The following is an 18,041-nucleotide window of genomic DNA, read 5'->3' on the forward strand; positions in this document are numbered from 1 at the left end:
CCTTCTGTATCAGTGCTCACCCCGATAGAAACGAAGCTGATAAACAAAATATGCAACCAGTTTGATCTCTGCCTGCTGCATTATGCTTGTGAGACTGTTTGTCAAGTGCCTCTCATGCTCAAGAGTGTAGAAATCTCTCCTGCTTTTGTGCTTTTTAATTATTAGTGTCACTTCCTAGTTACAATTTTAAAATATTTAACTTTTCCAAAGATGCATGTAACAACAACAGTATCCCAGGTGGTTTCCGAAAGTCATCTCACCATGCAGGCGGGAAGTGCCAGAACCACTGAGCTGCGCTTGGAATTTCTCTCCCTCGACATATGTGGGGTTATGTATTAATCTAGCCAAAGACGCTATTGGTATATTAGAGCAGAAGTGTGAGCAAGCAGGAAAGGGTACGTGTTAGCCATTTGTTTCCATTATGGACAGCCAACAGTAATGAGACCTGTGAAACGTGTGAGCTCTGAATGTGTCACTGGGGAAAATATACAATGGAAAGAGATCTCAAAGACTTTGTGGTAGCAAAAACGTATTCTTCAGGAGGTTCTATTTTGGAATCCGGGAAAGTTTTAGTCTCTGAGGAGGAACACGTGTGTGTGCTGTCCCCCAGCACGTTTTCCTGTAACTACTCCTGCAGTGATGCTAGACTTGAAAACTAGAGGATTTGGACCTATGCCGTCTAATATGAACAAAATCACTTGAGTATGGTATCTTGGCCCTTGCATTATGTTCAGCTCAAAAATATTTAGACTTCTAGGCTAAGAATATAATCCTGCTGGAATTACACCATACCTGCTTCCCATCCACCCTGCAGGATGTTCTAACTGAGGATGCCAGAATAGGTCATCCTCTTGTGATATAACTTAAGTGAACAGGAGAATGAAAGGCTTTCTGTGTTCACTGACACTCAAAACCTACGGTGAGAGAGCTGAATACAGGGGGCTTATATTTCATTTTTGACTCCTGTGAAGAAAGCAGAATAGCAGACCCTTTCTTCATGCAGATAGATTGGTGTTGCTTTTGAGGTAAGCTGATGGTGGGGAGGGGACATGAATGAAGCAAGCCAATTTTCATACTTAGGTACAGTCTCAGGGTCTCATTGTCCCAAACTGATGGAGCTCAGGCATGTCCAGAAAGCAACAACCTATTAGATTTCGGGGAGGAGGGTGGATACCTCTTCTGACCATGCCCACACCAACTCTCTAACAGAGGGGCCTGGGCATCCTCCTCTGAGGGGGCCATTTGTCTGCTGTCTCCAACCTAAAGTAAAGGGATGTGATCAGTGGCATACAGAGGGGTATAAAAGGCTTCTCTAGGTGGCCCTTGAAGACGATGGTTGTGACGGGTTTGATCACAGAACCCCCCTTGGGATTGTCACCCGATGTGCTGAGACTACCTCTGAGCCCGTTTTCTCTGCCAGTTTGTGCCTCCAGAACCCTGCCTCGTTGAGCCAGACACACCAATCTGCTCCAACGCAGACCCAAGGTCTGACCCACACCCCCAAAGCTGCAGAGTTAACTGAAAATGGCTTAGCAAGTGCTCCTGTCTTTTAGTACTCAGACACCCAGCTCCCAATGGGATCCAAACCCCCCCCCCAAAATCAGTTTTACTCTGTATAAAACTTATACGTGGTAAACTCATAAATTGTCTGCCCTGTATAACACTGATAGAGATATGCACAGCTGTTTGCTCCTCCAGTTACTAATTTCTTACTCTGGGTTCAATAATGAACAGAAGTGATTTTACTAAGTATAAAAAGTAGGATTTCAGTGGTTCTAAGTAATAACAGACAGAACAAAGTAAGTTACCAAGCAAAGCAAAATAAAATAAAACACGCAAGTCCAAGCCCAATACATTAAGAAACTGAATACAGATAAAACTCACCCCCAGAGATGTTCCAATAAGCTTCTTTCACAGACTAGACTCCTTCTTAGTCTGGGTCCAGCAGCCACTCTCACCCCTGTAGTTACTGTCCTTTGTTCCAGTTTCTTTCAGGCATCTCTTTGGCGTGGAGAGGCTATCTCTCGAGCCAGCTGAAGATAAAATGGTGGGGTTTCCAGGGCCTTTTATGTTCTTTCTCTTGTGGGCGGAAACCCCTTTGTTCTCCTGTGCAAAGTCACAGCAACAAGATGGAGTTTGTGGCCATCTGGGCAAGTCACATGTCCATGAATGATCAGCTTATTGCAGGCCACCGCCATTGTTTACATGTTCGTTTGAATGTTCCCAGGAAAGCTCAGATGTAGATTGGCGTCTCCCAAAGTCCATTGTCAGTTAAGTGTTTCTTGATTGGGCCCTTACTGAGAATAGTCCTTTCTCAAGTAGCCGACCAAATGCTTCACTGAGGCTACTTAGAATCAAACACATTGAGATACAAGTACATAGCCAATATTCATAACTTCAAGTACAAAAATGCTACGCATACAGAGAGCATAATCATAACCAGCGAACTACAACCTTTCCATAGACACCCCCCTTGACCTCCTCTGTATAATACCTGGTGCAACCATAGGACCCTGATTGCAACAATGATCTATATGGTCACAGTTCATGTCAATAATGTCACAGTGGTGAACCCCATCTGGACTGTGAACTTGCTTTCAGGGGTTGGCCAGCGGCACTGGGGGAGTACAAGCGCTGAGATGGGGGTATGGAGGAGCACTGTAATAGATACAGAGAAATTGATGGGCGGGGTCATGCAGCCAAGAATGATTGTGTTTGAGCAGAGAGGAACTTCCCCTCCCCCTTTTTTTTACCAGTCTGTGGCAATAGCCTCTCCTCCTCTGTGCTATCCTGTGACTGTTCCAGGAGCAACACGATGGGGATGTTGCATGCCAGAGACGTCTGGTCCCTCAGTGTCAGTATGCAGAAGGGAGGGTTGTTAGTTAACCCCTCCAAGCTGCAGGGGTGCAATGCCCCAACATGACGGCTAGATGTTTGTGGCATGATCACCGGCCGTGCACATTGCTTGAAGGGATCAGCCATGTGAGACAAAGTTCTCTACATGTCCCGTGCAGTAACTCTGATGTTTCAATGGCTAGGAAAAGTAACCTTTTTTAAATGGAGAGAGAGGTTTTCCCTTTTAATCGAATTTCTTTCTCCCAGCCCAGTGCCCTCACCCCCTCCATATGGGAAACTTTGGGTTGATTTCTGGACCTCGCCTCTCACTCACCAAACCAGCAAAAGCTGTGGGGGAGTGCCCAAAAAAAAGCCCAAAGCGGGTTTGGAAAGGCGAGTACATCAGTGAACCCACAGAAATACAATACCAGTAGTCCAGTCCTGCACCTGGAGAGAGTTCCGTGGCCACGATGCAAGGCCTTTTGTGGGTCCTTGAGCAGAAAGGGGATGTTGGCAGGGAACTCAACACCTGGTTGCAGAGGACACAACTGTCTGAAGAACCAGATTTCTTTTACTGTTAATTGATCTGCTTCAAAGTACACTTAGAAGGAAGATTGTTCTCAGATCATGATTCGTTGGCCAGTAGGGGTTTAAGACACCAGAACAGATAGGTAGGGAGCTCATTCTCTTTAGAGATACTTGGAACAGAACTGGATCCTGGTTTCTCATTTTAAAAATGAAAATGGATGCTAGGACATAGCAGTGAAGGACGTTGGCTTCATGTCTCTTTCTTCACCACAGAATGCTTCGCAGGAATTGCCTCTTTTCTTGTGTTCAGGATGTGGCATCCATTATTAAGCTATGCACAACAGTCTTATTGTTAAACTGACTATGTACGTTACTCGCAACTTTACTGCACAATGTTTGTAGGTGTTGTGAATCCAGAGGTCCTCTCTGTGCTTCCCAGACTGAGAAGAGAGGTGTGGGTGATGGTAACTTCCCCAGAGAATAGCAGAGCTGCAAAGTGACCCAACAAATCCTGCATCGTGGCAGGGGGTTAGACTAGATGACCCTTGCGGTCCCTTCTGTGATTCTATGATTCTATGAAATAGCCCAATTGCTCTTGCAAGTGACATCTCCACTGTGTTAAATTACAGGTCATAAATGGGGATGAGATAATGCAAACAGGCAAGTAAACCCAATCCGTTCTCTAGCTGAGCAGTACCCAGCCCTGGCCTGGTGCACTGACCTCCTACACATTCCAGCTCCTACCACTCCCTGCACCTAATTCATGGGCATTAGGAACGTGTTCGGTTAGACTGCATCTTCCTTTGAGTGAGGCGGTGTCAGCAGGGTGCTCACCAAGCTCCTGCCTTCAAGATGAACATTCTGGTTAAAGCTTTTCAGTTGTTCTCTCCACGTTTGGTCTGAGTTTGCAATTACCTCATGTACTGAGCATGCTCAGTCAGTGCCAGAGAACACCCCGGCCTTCCATTTGTAATCCTTTGGAAGGTCACATTTTTTTAATAGAAAGTTCTCTTTTGAAAATGAAGATTGAGTCGCGGGAGGGAGGGACTTCAACTTGCAGAGGAAACAGATCTCTGCTAAGTCAGATATTTTTTCTTTCCTCCTTTAACCCTATCTGCTCGCTCTGGTGTGGGAGGGAAGGCTGAGCTTTACCTCTCAGATCTTGCTCCTTCTTTTTTCCCCTTTCTGGACCAGGAGCAGTGAAATGATAGGACAATGAGTGGTCATGGCCTGATCTTGCTATTGATCTCTACTGACCCTGTTACCTACATCAGCTCTGTTATATACACACAGCTCCGTCTGCAAAGGGCAGTCAAACAAGCAGCACCTAAACTCTGTTTTGTTTTGGGTCCCCCACCTTTATTCACTTGGGGAAACCCTTTGGGAAGAACAAACATTCTCCCTGATTGCACATGTACCATACAGCTGACATGCTGGGATGTGAACCTCATGGGGCTGCTGTAAAACTTACGTCTCCTGAGCAATATGTCTGAATTATCCCTTAATGTTTGTGCCTTCCGTATATCATTTTTCCTTCCCTTTGTTTCTCAATAGGCTGGGGCTGGACTGGGCAGAGACTGCATGCAGCTTTTTTTAAAATAAGAATATAAAATAAGTCAATTGGCTGGTAGCACAGAGAGCATGTTTACCTGCTGCAGTGTCCATTGCTTCTTTGTGTGGTTGCATTTTTTTAAAAGCAAGACAAAAATTGCAAGCTTCCTTGTACATCAGTCTCCTTGGTTTGAATCCCCCTTCTCAGTGTCCCACCTCAAATAGCACAGCTGATTTATTTTTTAATTTATTTAGTGCATTCCACTACCCTTTAGCTTCTAAATACTTTATTGCTTGAAGTGGAGGCTAGCACTTTCTGTGCCAGAAGAATTAAAACCAGAACGAGAGAACCTTTGATTCTGTAGAGTCCTGGAGCAACTCTGAGCTGGAATGGGTCTAGGAACAGTGTGTTTTGTTTGTTGTGTTTGTTGATGCCATCTCTCCCTCCACCCACACTTCCCTCTTACCCCTCCCCGCCCCCACCAAATAACCCTTTAGTTTTAGCTTTTGGCTGCTTTTCTCCTGTGTTGCTGTTGCACCCTCACCGTTGCTGGTGACTGCAGGCTGCCATTATCTGCTGTTTTAATTTCAAACATACTGTGGCTTTATACTGCGCACTCTCTATGCAGTCTTTAGAGACAATGACCCTTACATACCACCTGCAGTTTTCTTTGCAAAATGAAACCTCCCACCCTTTGTTTTGCTGCTGCCTGTTTCTGTTTTCCAAATTTTGAAATAAGAGAAAAAATTATAAATCCAGGAAGGCTTTTGCGCCTTCATCTGCCTTGTGAAAGAGCCATAGGGTGAAAAACCTATGGCTGGATTAGTTAACTAAGTATAGCAATGACTTATTGGCAGCTTCCGTCATGTAGAGAAACCGGGGAAACCAAACTGGGGTGTGCAGAGCCTATGGCAAACTGGAGCCATAGTACCTCCAAAAAACAGAAAGAGGCAGAGACATCCCCATTCCACAGGGAAAGCTGGTAAGGATGTATCTATCTGCCTAGAAAGCATCTGAAGACTTGATCACAGCGCAGGCAATGGAAGTTCCTGGCAAAGAAAGAGTTTAAGGCAGTGCTGTATTGGGTGGAGTGGCTTTGATTTATTGTGTGTCTGTGTTTCAGGAGAAGCGGATCGTGTCTCTGGACTCAGCCAACACTCGGCTGATGAGTGCCCTGACACAGGTGAAGGAGCGCTACAGCATGCAGGTCCGCAATGGCATCTCCCCCACCAACCCCACCAAGCTTTCCATCACGGAGAATGGTGAATTCAAAAACAGCAGCTGCTAACAGGTTAGATGCTGCTGGCCATCTTCCCAGGGGCAGGGCGGAAGGAAGCAGACTCAAGAAAGCCAAACACTGACTCCTACAGATTTACAGAATGCTGCTAAAAGAAAAACTCTGGAGTGGGGAAATAGAGCCCACCATTCAGACCAGGATAATAAGGGCAAAGGCTCTCCATATTGCTGTGTGTGTGTGTATATATATATATATAGGGAGCCTGTTGTGGGCCATGTACAGAAAATGCCACTGTAATATACCAAAAGGAAGTCAACCATGTAGATTTTTTTTTAATTATTGCTATTTTTATTATCATTTTTTTCTCTTGTTCAAAGCACTGCAGTCCTTGAAGAGGAAGAGAGAGGAGTGTGTGTGCACATGTCCGGTGTGGGTGAGGGCGTGGGCGTGAGCGAGAGAGACAGAAGCAGTTGGTTACTTAGAAGCTGTACATATCAGGGTGATTTGATACAAGCACATGAAGTGAAGTGAAATATTAGTTAAATGAATTATAAAAGGGACTCGTCTGCCAATTTTAACCTTCTCTTCTCCAGTTCTTTAACTGAATACGAACTCCACATCCAATCTTCATGCAGGCTTCTGTATCTGCTATTGCTAGGATATAGGCAACAGGCTATTCCAGTCTCTCTGAGCATACTGGGTAGGAACTCTTTGGATCAGTAAGCTCATCTCCTTGTGGTCTGCCCAAAGCCAGGCTTTTCACCTAACAGACAATGGGAATTTGCAGTTTTAAAGGTGGGATATTTTTACCCCAGTTATAGTAAGGTTTGATGTTTCCTTTTTAGAGTTTACAGAACTGTAAATACCTGGGTTTTTTTACCTTCAGTCCAATTCCCAGTGTGCACACAGTCCATTGTTTCAATGCAATAGCTATCCAAATCTGTTCTCCACTCTCCATTGGAAATAATCAGGTTAGTACTCTAAGGAAAGGGCTAATCAAAGGGCATCCAGGCTCCGAGCAATAGATCAGTGAACGTAAAATAAAACTTTCCTAGTCTGTTTATTTTTAACTTTGTCTTGTTCAGTTTCACTTTCACCATTTCACCCATTGGGTTATCAGATATCACAACATCCAGAGATGCTTTCTCCAGACTATGCATGATTTTTTAACATCTCCACCCCACCCAAATTAAATTTGCCTTTCTATTAATGTTTTTTGAGTTCTGTACATTTCCAGTTTTTTGCCTAGGTGAGTTTACAGCTGAACCTCAATGTCCCCCATAATGTTGCACTTGCTTCCCACAGGAGTAAACTTTTGCAGGATGTACATGAACACTCATCCTAAAATTAAAAATGATCTTGTGGGAAGGAAGATTCTGTAATATCACATGCCATACTAAATTAACAGGAATTACACAGTACTGCCAACCCTCATGGTTTTACCAGAGGTCTTGGAATACTTAGTGTGTTGTTTTTTTTAAAGCCTCAGCTTCTAGAGTCAAATGATTGTGAGAATCTCCACTTCCAGTTTGTAAAAAGGTACGTTTTTAGCTCTTGTTATTGCAGAGAAAAGCATGAACGTGTGAATCCTAAAAACTCAACACAAAATAATAAAAAGGACCCCAAACTAGACAAATTCAAATTAGAAATTAGGTACAAATTTCCAACAGTGAGGGTGATGAACTATTGGAACAAGCTACCAAGGGAAGTGGTGGATTGTCCATCTCTTCATGTCTTTAAATCAAGATTGGATACCACTTTGGAAGATTTGTGTTAGTCAGACACCAGTTATTGGGCTCAATCCAGGAGTAACTGGGTGAAATTTGAGGGCCTGTGTTATGCAGGAGGTCTGACTAAGTGATCTGATGATCTGTTCTGGCCTTAAGCACTATGAATCTATGAAAACTTACTATTTTAAAAAATCTTGGGATTTCTAAGCCAATCTCATCACTTTGGGGGGGCCTGATTTGAATTCTCTGACTGCTCGGGGTTGGCAATGTTGACCATGACCTTAATTCAGAGTCATTTGTCCAAGTTTGTTTGCTGTTTAGAAATGAATTAGCCTAACTCTTTAGACCAATTCTCTTTCTTTGTTGTAAAGCGCAATATGTTAACTGTGCGAGTTAAGTTACTTTCATTAAACACACACACATATATATGTACATATATAACTATGCACAAAAACAGAGAGACCATATCTCCTGTACAGTAAGACATATAAAGTAAAAGTGTATGAATCTCTTAGTAAGACCTTGGTAGTTACTTCCATTGAGAGGTAGAAAACTTACCTGAAGTGAGTAAGAATTTATTTTTAATGTTCTTTCAGCTCAAAGCTGCTTCCTCTGCCTGCTTCTCAAACATGATAGGTACTAAAGAGCAAGGAGAGGTCCTGCTTAATGTTCTTGAAGCAGCACAGACAAGTTTGTGGAGGTTTCTGTGCTAATGGGGCCATGTACTGGATCGGCACAGTAGTGATTTTTTTTTTAAACTTTCCAAACGATGTTTTCCAACTCTGGGTCATTTGACCCCTGCTATTTTCTCCCTTGGGAGCTGTGCCTTTCACCCTCTCCTCCTAGCCATGTACCAAGGCTGCAGTCATAGTAACAGCTGTGGATCCATTTGTCTGTTGTGAGTAGCGCTCTCATTTTTGCAAGAAGCTGTTGTCCCGTGAAACCCCCTTTAGATCAGCATTTTTGTGTGGCTTGCAAGCAGCAACCACACGTCTCCCCCTGTGTTATATAGCTGCACCCAGATTCAGTGACGTTCACTATATAATTACCCTAGATTACATTCACCCAGCTGTGCTATGCAGAATCTTTTCCCAAAAAGCAGCCTTGTAGATGGATGTGTACTTTAATCATATAGCATATAAAGCATGTGGTGTGGGTGGGTTTTTTCTCTGAAGTTCAAGATTAAGAAGCAATTGAATGTTTTGTCTATGCATTATTTTGTAGGGGCTAGAAGAAGGTTTACAAGGACATACAGACTCCAGTCAAAATGTCTTTCTAGTGGTGCTAGGCTAACGCTACTGAGGGAGATGGAGCTGACCAGACCCACTCTAGCCTTATGGTAATCCACAAACAGTCACTGTTTGAGATGTGTGATTAGATGGTGAAGGCTCTTGGGAATGTATTGTGCACTTGCCTTTGTGTAAGGTTCAATAGGGACAGCATCTTTTGATGCATATCATATCAAATCATCATCATCAAATACATATAGCCTACTGAGGACCATTGCACCACCAGAGTTGATGGCATCATACCTGGCATCACAGAGTGAAGTTCCCAGCTTTGGGCTGCCTCCATGAGTGTGTCTGTGTTGTAGAGGCATTGGGACAGGGCTGCTAATGGAAAAGGAAGGCGAGGATTCCTTGTCCCAAGCTCTCTGGTGCCATCGGTTTCTATTAAGCATCACAGTTTGTGGTTAAACATTATTTGCCAACTGATTCTCCAAGCCTCAATCTAAAACTGTAGCTTTCCACTGTTTGTGATTATCACGAAATCTAATTTCCTCACCCCTCATCTGAGCTGTGCTGAGTGAGAGAGGGAGTTTACAATATACCTTTGCATTCTCAACAGTTATCACAGTGACACACAGGCCTTAGGCCAACAGACATCTCTGTGGCCAGCCATTGACTGTGTGCTCGTGGTGCTATTTCTTGCCCCAGCTCCTTGAGAGAGAGAGAGAGTGTGGAAGCACTACTTGTATCCCAGTTTGATGGGGCTAACTGTGACCTTGGGGATTAGGTGTTTGTTAGCCACATCCATGACTCTTGTTTTATGATAGTCCCTCAAAGACAAATTAACTAAGAGACCCTTTCCTATACCAGCCAGTTGGATTTCTGAATTTTAAATAAAAGCTCTTGACCTGCTTGTGGTGGTGCAGTTAAGCACAATAGCATGTGTTGTGCTCTGGCACTTTGTCAAATTCTGAATGCTGTATGCTGCATTGATGAGGGATGAAAGTAATCACACTTGCAAGAGAAGCAGTAAATATCTCAGGAGAGGAGGAGATGCTAAGGGTGAGTGAATGACCTAAACTAAAGGACCCTTCTTTGCAACACAGGGAATTCAGGTCCTAAAGAAGGAAAAGGGGTGGGAGTTAGTCACTAAGCATCTACTGTTTTTTCTTCAGTGTATAGAAATGGGTATTCATATATGTAAATACATACACAGCTGCATATAGCTGCACATTTCAAACATTCTCTCTTAGAAACCCTCTCATATCATGAGAAAACCCCGAGTAGGGTGGAGAGAGATGTGCATATTTCCTAGCTAGTGGACATAGGTTGTGTTATGTGGTTGGATAACCTCTATATTCAGCCATCCCAGAAATGTTTTTCTTGTACATTGTTGCAAACGCTTTGGCATTTTTTTTTACCTTGTGCATTAATTTCATATTCTAATGCAAGTTCAAACCACCAGCTTTTAACTAACTAATGAGTCAGTGATTTAACAGTTGTGTATGCAGTGTATGTTAGCCATATTCATTTGCCGAGTCACCAATGTGATGTATGTACAAATCCTATTTATGTGTTCTGTAAAAATGTCTACATCACTCTTGGGGAACAATTCATGTCTATGTTAAACCATTACATGTATATTTATATTGTTGATTAACATTAACCAGATAGGACATTAACTGGTCAATCACTATTCTCCAACAGTGTGTGTGATAGATTTAAAGGATTAAATGTAGGTTGATGCTTTTAGACACTTCCTTCCCTACATTAAATTAGCTCCCATGAGAGAGAGAATGTCATTGTGAATCACTCCTGCCAGGAATCCTACCTGTACAAAAATAGATTTTCTATCTCAAGGGCCTTAATGAGAGTGTTACTACACAGGACTATTTTACAATGATAGCTCTAAATAATTTTATTTTTTAGTTCAACAAATTACACCTTAAAAAAAGTAATAAAGTTGGTTTTCAAAACCATATTTTTATGCTAGTAGCACTGGATAGTTCGGTCTCTGAGCTCCATCTCTGCATTTCATTGTCTGGGTTTGTTCTAAAGAAGATTTATTTTTGTTCTGTGAATAATTTTTCCAAGGTTCTTATATATGTACAGATATAGATACATTTGAGGTCTTTTATTGATATTCCTACAAAGAATAAAAATAAACTTTAACTTTAAACAGTTTGGACTCAATCTGCCTGCATTGATTAAAATCCTACTGCTCTCGCTGGGTGATTGTACATGTGTGTTGAGGCAATTTAAAAAAAAAAACTAGTGAGAGGAAATTTGCAAGGGAACCGCATAACTCAACATCTGGGACAGTTTGCATTGCAACTCCTTGAACTATCCAAGCAGGGTTACCAGGTATCCAGTTTTCGACCAGAATGCCTGGTCAAAAAGGGACCCTGCTGGCTCCAGTCAGCACTGCTGACTGAGCCATTAAAAGTCTGATTGGCGGGACTAAGGCAGGAATCGCGGCCAATGGGAACTGCAGGGGTGGCATCTGTGGGCGGAGGCAGCGCGCAGACACACCTGGCTGCACCTCCACCTAAGAATCAAGGGACATATTGCTGCTTCCGGGGAGCCCCCACAGTAAGCCCCGCTTGGAGCCCGCACCCCCCCACACACCTCAACCCTCTGCCCAAGCCCTGAGCTCTCTCCCACACCCAAGCTCCTTCCTGGGCCCCATCCCGCATCTACATCCAGACCCCCTGACCCACTCCTGAGTTGCCTCCCACACCCAAACTCCCTCCTGGAGATGGCACCTCACACTCCTGCCCCAGCCCAGAACCCCCTTCTGCACCCTGATCCCCTCATTTCTAGCCCCACTGTGGAGCCTGCACCCCCAGCCCAGATCCCATACCCTCTCCCACACCTCAACCTCCTGCCTCAGCCCAGAGTGTCTCTCACACACATTCCAAATCCCTTGTCTCCACCCCACAGCCCCCTCCTGCACCCCAAACACCTCATCCCTGGCCCAACCCCAGAGACGGAACCCCTACCCCAGCCTGGAGCCCCCTCCTGCACCCTGAACCCCTTATTTCTGAATCTACACCCTGTGCTGGAGCCGTCACCCCCTCCCCATAACCCAACCCCTTGCCCCAGCCCGGTGAAAATGAGCAAGTGAGTAAGAGTGGGGGAAAGCAAGCAACAGGGTGGGGGGGATTAAGCAGGAAACAGAGATGGTCTGTGGCTGAAGAGCGCATCAGAGATTGGGCTTTGAAATTGCACCTTGCTGGTGAGCGCAATACGGTTTGTCATTTCTCTCTCACACTGTTCTCCATTAGAGATGCATGGAACCAGAATTCTATTCACTGATCTGGGTTTGGAATTCTGGTGCTGTGCTTGGCCTCAGTTCTAAAGTTTGTCCCTTTTGCTGAGCTCCCCTTCCCTATGCAGTAATTCTGTTTTTGAATCTTCTGGCCCACACGGAATAGTCCAGCTAAACTGTATAGAGAGAAAAGAATGAGGAGTCCTTGTGGCACCTTAGAGACTAATACATTTATTTGGGCATAAGCTTTTGTGGGCTAAACCCCACTTCATCGGATGCATGAAAGCCTATGCCCAAATAAATGTGTTAGTCTCTAAGGTGCGACAAGTACTCCTCATTCTTTTTGCTGATACAGACTAACACGGCCACCACTCTGAAACCTGTATAGAGGGAAAGGGTGACACCCTGTGGTGAAACAGGAGATCCACTCCAACCATCTTTCTACATTTTACCCTTTCTCAAAAGTTAAAGGGACATTGTCGGACAGAAATTCTCTTTAAAAAAATTCCTTTATCTATGTTACTAATAACCAGAAGTAATGAAAACACTCTCAACTATCTGATTTTCTTTGCATTAGTTATTTTGGACACTTTGTGCATTTCTATAATTGCGGACCATGAAGGCAACCTCAGTTTCCCTTGTTTGTAGTAAATTTCTAATTTGAAGGTTCTCTTGCACTAACCTAACACAAAGCTACATCCTTTGAGCTGCTGCCACTTCAAGGGAATGTTTATTCATAGATGCACACAGAATAGTGGCTTCTTGGTAATGTTATATTTATCATTCCATAGATATGAATTACAAGAGAACATCAAAAGTGGAAAATCCCTCCCACTCTGGATTTGTGTCATGGAAAACTGTGTTGGGCATAGATTTGGTAAAAGTTTGTTTTTAAAACTGTCATTTTTATATACAGGGTTTTAAAGGCCTTGAAGCCTTCAAACTATACATGCAGTGAATGTATGCAACTTTGTTCTCCTATTTCTTGTCACCACCTTGACTCTACCATCTCAGTTCTGTTCTACATTTACCTGTTGGTGTCTTGCCCTTATTTAGACTGGAAGCTCTTCTCTGGGCTTGAGCCTGCCTTAATATACCTTTACATTGCCCAACACAAGGTGGGGCCTAATCCTGAATGGGGATTCTGGGTACTGGGGCAAAACAAATAATGTTCTGGTGATACACAGGTTGAGAATTCCCTCGTCCCTGTCCTCCACAAAAGAGACTAATTTCCTTGCACCTTTCTTCAACAATTACCTACATTTATTCTACATCCCTGTCTCCCTGCCTAAAATGTTAACTTTCCTTTTTATCTATGATCTGCCCATACACATTCTGGTTTCACTGTCCAAAATTATTTGTACCAAAAGGAGCATTTTTCCTGTCTTCAGAGAACTCCATGTTAGTGCTAGGTTGTTTGGTCTGGTCTTGTCACAGTTCATAGCTGACCCATTTCAGCTGGAATGACCCTATGGGAAAACTCCCCTTTAGTATTTCTTCTACCTGAAGAATGTAAGAATAAAAGTTTTATGGTTATATTGATACTAGGGTACATGTTTCTACTTGACAGAAAAGCTGCTGCTCTCTAAATCTGTGGGATACAAGCTTGCTTACACTTAAGCAATATCCTCCTGAAAAGAGAATTCTCACTGGCTCTAGAACACCGTACATTCCTGTCCTTCACCTTCTCTCCCAGCCCTGCACATTAAATATCCCTGTATTCTTAGAAGGTATATTCAATTACTGCTATTCAGTGCAGTGGTGTAGATTGAATATCATGGCTGTAGACACAAAATGTTGTTTCCCTCTCAGTTCTTCCAGTATCAAGTAATGAATACTTTGGTTTGTTTCCATGGAGCCAGAGTAAGGATCAGTTCTCTGCTGTCCTTTATAAGATCAGTGGGAACCACAGTTGCCAATTTTCACATGGTAAATAAGCACCCCAACTTTCACAATAAGCCAAAATTCAAGCTAATCCCATTTCAAAACAAAGCCAGAACAAAGCCAAAACAAGCCCAACACTCTATGTGACTAGATCCCCCTGGTGTGCAGTCTGGGGCTGTTGTGGGCCTGCTGTGCACGTGACTCTCCCCCCCTTGCCCCTGCTTGCTGGGAGCTGATCCAAAAAAATAAAAAGAAGCAACAAGCCAAAAACTAGCCAACAAGCAACTCACAAGCCAATTAAGCCAAAAACAAGCCTAATTTCTGCTTTTTTCCATGGGTTTGGCATGTCTGGTGGGAACCTGGAACTATCCTGATGCAGCAGAACACCGGGTTCTGTGACTCAGACCAGCTTTCCACTACTTGCAGGAGATCCCCCTTAATACTTAGCCCACTGTCAGAGCAGTGCAGCTTTGCCTGACCAGGGAGGGGAGCTGCCATCTGAGTCCAGAATTCTGTCACAGCAGTTAGCAGGGCTGGAGCCACAGAACAATGACCACTACATCGTTCCACCACTGATATCTGCCAACTATAGACCCAGAGTTTGTGTTGATGGTTACAGAAGGGGCCTTGTGGGAGAGGAACATCCCAGTAATGAGATACTGGAAGTGAAGGAAGGTGAGGAGGAATGGACAGGAATATGGATTGAAACACTACTATCATGGAGCTGTCTGGTAAAGCCTCTATTATTCTTTCCTCCCTGTTGCCCAGGCCTTAGATTGCAGAGGGAATAATGTGTAAGTAGCAGCTGTAGTTGCATGGGAAAAGCAAAGTCTCATACTCATGAGGTGGGCCCAACAGGAACAAAATTTCAGGCCCCAATGAACAGACTGCTCTGGCTCACACTTGTACACAACTCCCTTTCCCTCTCCTACCAGCTCATTTTTCCTGTGTGTAACCTAGGTGGATTTGCATGCAGGTACCACACTGAAGCCCACCAGAAACTCTGTTTGCACAAACTTCTATTAAGGGGAGACCCTCTTTGAGAAGGACTGCATCTCACCTCATTCAGGAGCTGCTGTTTTATATTCTCAAGGTCTACCAGGGCAGGTAAGAGAAAATCCACTTTCAGAATCATGTACCCAGTATCTACACAGGAGAAAAGCATCGCGTGAATGGAGGTGTAGTCCAGTGCTAAGCCAATGCTGCTTTTTCTCATCTATTTTACAACGGTAATGCCCCCTAATAATAAGTTACCATGTATCACACCTGTGCAATCTACTCACTACTTAAAGAGTTGAGGTGCATGATGCTTCCAGAAGGGCTGCAGTCCATCTCCTCAAAATTGTTGGGCTTCTATTTTCTCGGAAGTACACACACGTAGGGGAAGGCAGTTGAACTAAGAAAAGCTTGAATGGGTGCCTGAGCCTGAAGTGAGTGCCCCTGCCTGTTCAAAACTGTCAGGTCTGAGCTGAATGCTGCTTCCGATGCCATTGTTAATTCCATCACTATTGTCCCTGCTAGTGCCACTTACTGGCTATCCCTGAATGAGAGTTACCACTCCAAGCAGAGACTGAAAGGAAGAGGGTATGTTCTTATCTTAGGGGGAGAGAACTTATACACAGAGTGCACATGCCCTCAGCGTGTAAAACTTAATAAGATGAGATTAGACTATACAATGGGTGACAGCATCCCACACAATTTTTTTTCTCAGCTATGTCCACACACTGACAAGGTTGAAGGATGTCACCTGGGGAAATAGCCACAGGTATCAAAGAGAAGCTAGATGGCAGATGTCCCCTGTAAGCAGTCATGGCCGCCCCTCTGCATCTGCCTTTCAGGGAGGCCCTGCCTCTTCGCAGTCTGATCCGCCAGGGTATGCTCAAAACAAAGAGAGGGAATTAGCAGTACTCGAGGGGCGCCAGCCTTTAAGCACGAAAGGGCCCCAAACAGTCTGGGTTCTGGCTAGCAGTCAGGACAGAGCACTACCAAGTTATAAGCCCAGCCCTCATGCAGGGTGGGGCAGTAAACAATCAGACCTCTGGCCTGCAGTCAGGCAGAGCTGTAGTAGTTTACACGCCCAGCCTTCGAGCAAGGCAGGACAGCAAACAGTCAGGACTCTGGCCTGCAGTCAGGCAGAGATGTAGCAAGTATAAGCCCAGCCCTCAAGCAGGTGGGGTGCGGGGGAGGTAAGCAGGGTGGGGCAGTAAACAAGCAGGGCTCTTGGCCTACAGTCAGGCAGAGCTGAATCAGTTTATCTTTTGAATCAGCTTTTAAGTAGGGAAGGGCAGCAAACCAGAAGGGCTCTGACCTACAGTTAGGGCAAAGTGCCCACAGTCTATGATCCCAAGCTCTCGGTCAGGGCAGAGCAGCAAGTCATTGGGGCTTAGACCAGGGTTGAGCACAGAGTTGCCAATCCTCCCAGTTTTGCTGGGAGTCTCCTGGAATCAGGCAATATCTCCCAGAGGCTACTGAAACCAAACCGCAAGATTTTAGGCTGCTAAAAGTCCGGCGGGGCAGGGGGGCTAACGCTGGCTCCCTGCCCCATACTGCTCCCAGAAGCAGCCGGCATGTCCCTGGCTGGGGGCAGGGGCTATCCACACACTGCCTCTGCCCCAAATGCCGACTCAGCAGCTCCCATTGGCTGCAGCTGGGACCTGTGGAGAAGGTACCACCTGGGGCTACAGGAACATGCTGGCTGCTTCCAGGAGCAGCATGGGACCAGGGCAGGCAGGCAGCCTGCCTTAGCTTCCCCCTGTGTCGCAGACCGGGAGCCACCTGAGGTATGTGCCACCAGGCTGGAGCCCACATCCCTCACCCTCTCCGCACACCCTGCCCCAACACCTCACCCCCTGCCACTCCGCACACCCTCCCCAGCCCTGAGCCCCCGCCCACATCTAAACTCCTTCCCAGACAGTTGGCAACCCTAGTTGAGCACCCGAACACAGTGTAGGGGGCTCGGCCAGATTCACAGTCTAGTGTCCTAGCTCAGCAGACTCCAGACTGATGCAGGCCTCCTGGCTTAGGGAGGGGGAGTACTGCCGCCCTGGGAGTGAGGTGGCAGGGGGGACGTGGGCCCACCCAACTCCCCTACATCCTAGCCCAGGGCCCTAACAGTGGCGGAGTGGTCTGCCACTAGGTCAGCCAGGATCTGCCTGCAACATGCTGACCTTGTACCAGGACAGCTCTTAACCATACTGTTGTCTAGTTTCCCTGGACTTCTTCCTACTCTCCCTCTCAGGCGTACCTTCTTCCAGGGATCATCCTCAGCCTCTCCAGGATATACTGCCAAGAGTGGCGATAGCAGCTTCTCAGCATGAGGAGTGGCAGGGCCCTCGGGGCAGCTGCGGTTCTCCTCAGCATCCCACTCCAGCAGCAGGGAAGACATGTCTCTCTCCCTCAGCGACTCCCTCCCAATTGAGCTACTGGGCTGGTGTTTTATATTTCCCCTTCCTGTCCCACTCTTCTGCTTCCAGTGTGCAGGGCGTGGTTCTCTGGCTCCGCACACCAGACAACTCATGGAGTTCCCTCCCCATCCGCCTCTGAGAGAGGCCACACCTCCTCACTACATCTCCAAATGTAGGTACAGTACAGATAATATAATGGCAAGGCCTGAATAAAGGATGGGAAATGTCCACTGGCCCTGCTATGCTGGGGTTTGCTTTGCTGGATGAAGAAGGGACTACACCATAAGAATGGTTTTCCAGCACACTGCCCTGTAGGGCTCCAGTGCCTTTTAGTTGACTGCCCTATGCCATGTATGTTAAAGAATAAGTTT

The 18,041-nt window shown here is 45.3% G+C and overlaps 1 protein-coding gene across 6 annotated transcripts in view; it reads left to right on the forward strand.

The window, feature by feature from the left end:
* RASAL2 (RAS protein activator like 2) overlaps positions 1–11,291 on the forward strand; it is a 203,366-nt gene extending 192,075 nt beyond the window's left edge. For 4 of the 6 annotated variants that reach the window (XM_030572633.1, XM_030572635.1, XM_030572637.1 and 1 more), the window contains one exon: positions 6,039–11,291. In XM_030572633.1, the coding sequence (XP_030428493.1) occupies positions 6,039–6,203 (165 nt within the window). In that variant the 3' untranslated portion in view covers positions 6,204–11,291. Of the gene's footprint in view, positions 1–3,992; positions 4,308–6,038 lie in introns of those variants that run through there. The other 2 variants (XM_030572634.1, XM_030572636.1) reach the window with 2 other exon arrangements.
* The last annotated feature ends 6,750 nt before the right edge of the window (positions 11,292–18,041 follow it).

This window comes from Gopherus evgoodei, chromosome 8, assembly GCF_007399415.2.
Source record: "Gopherus evgoodei ecotype Sinaloan lineage chromosome 8, rGopEvg1_v1.p, whole genome shotgun sequence".
NCBI lineage: Eukaryota > Metazoa > Chordata > Testudines > Testudinidae > Gopherus > Gopherus evgoodei.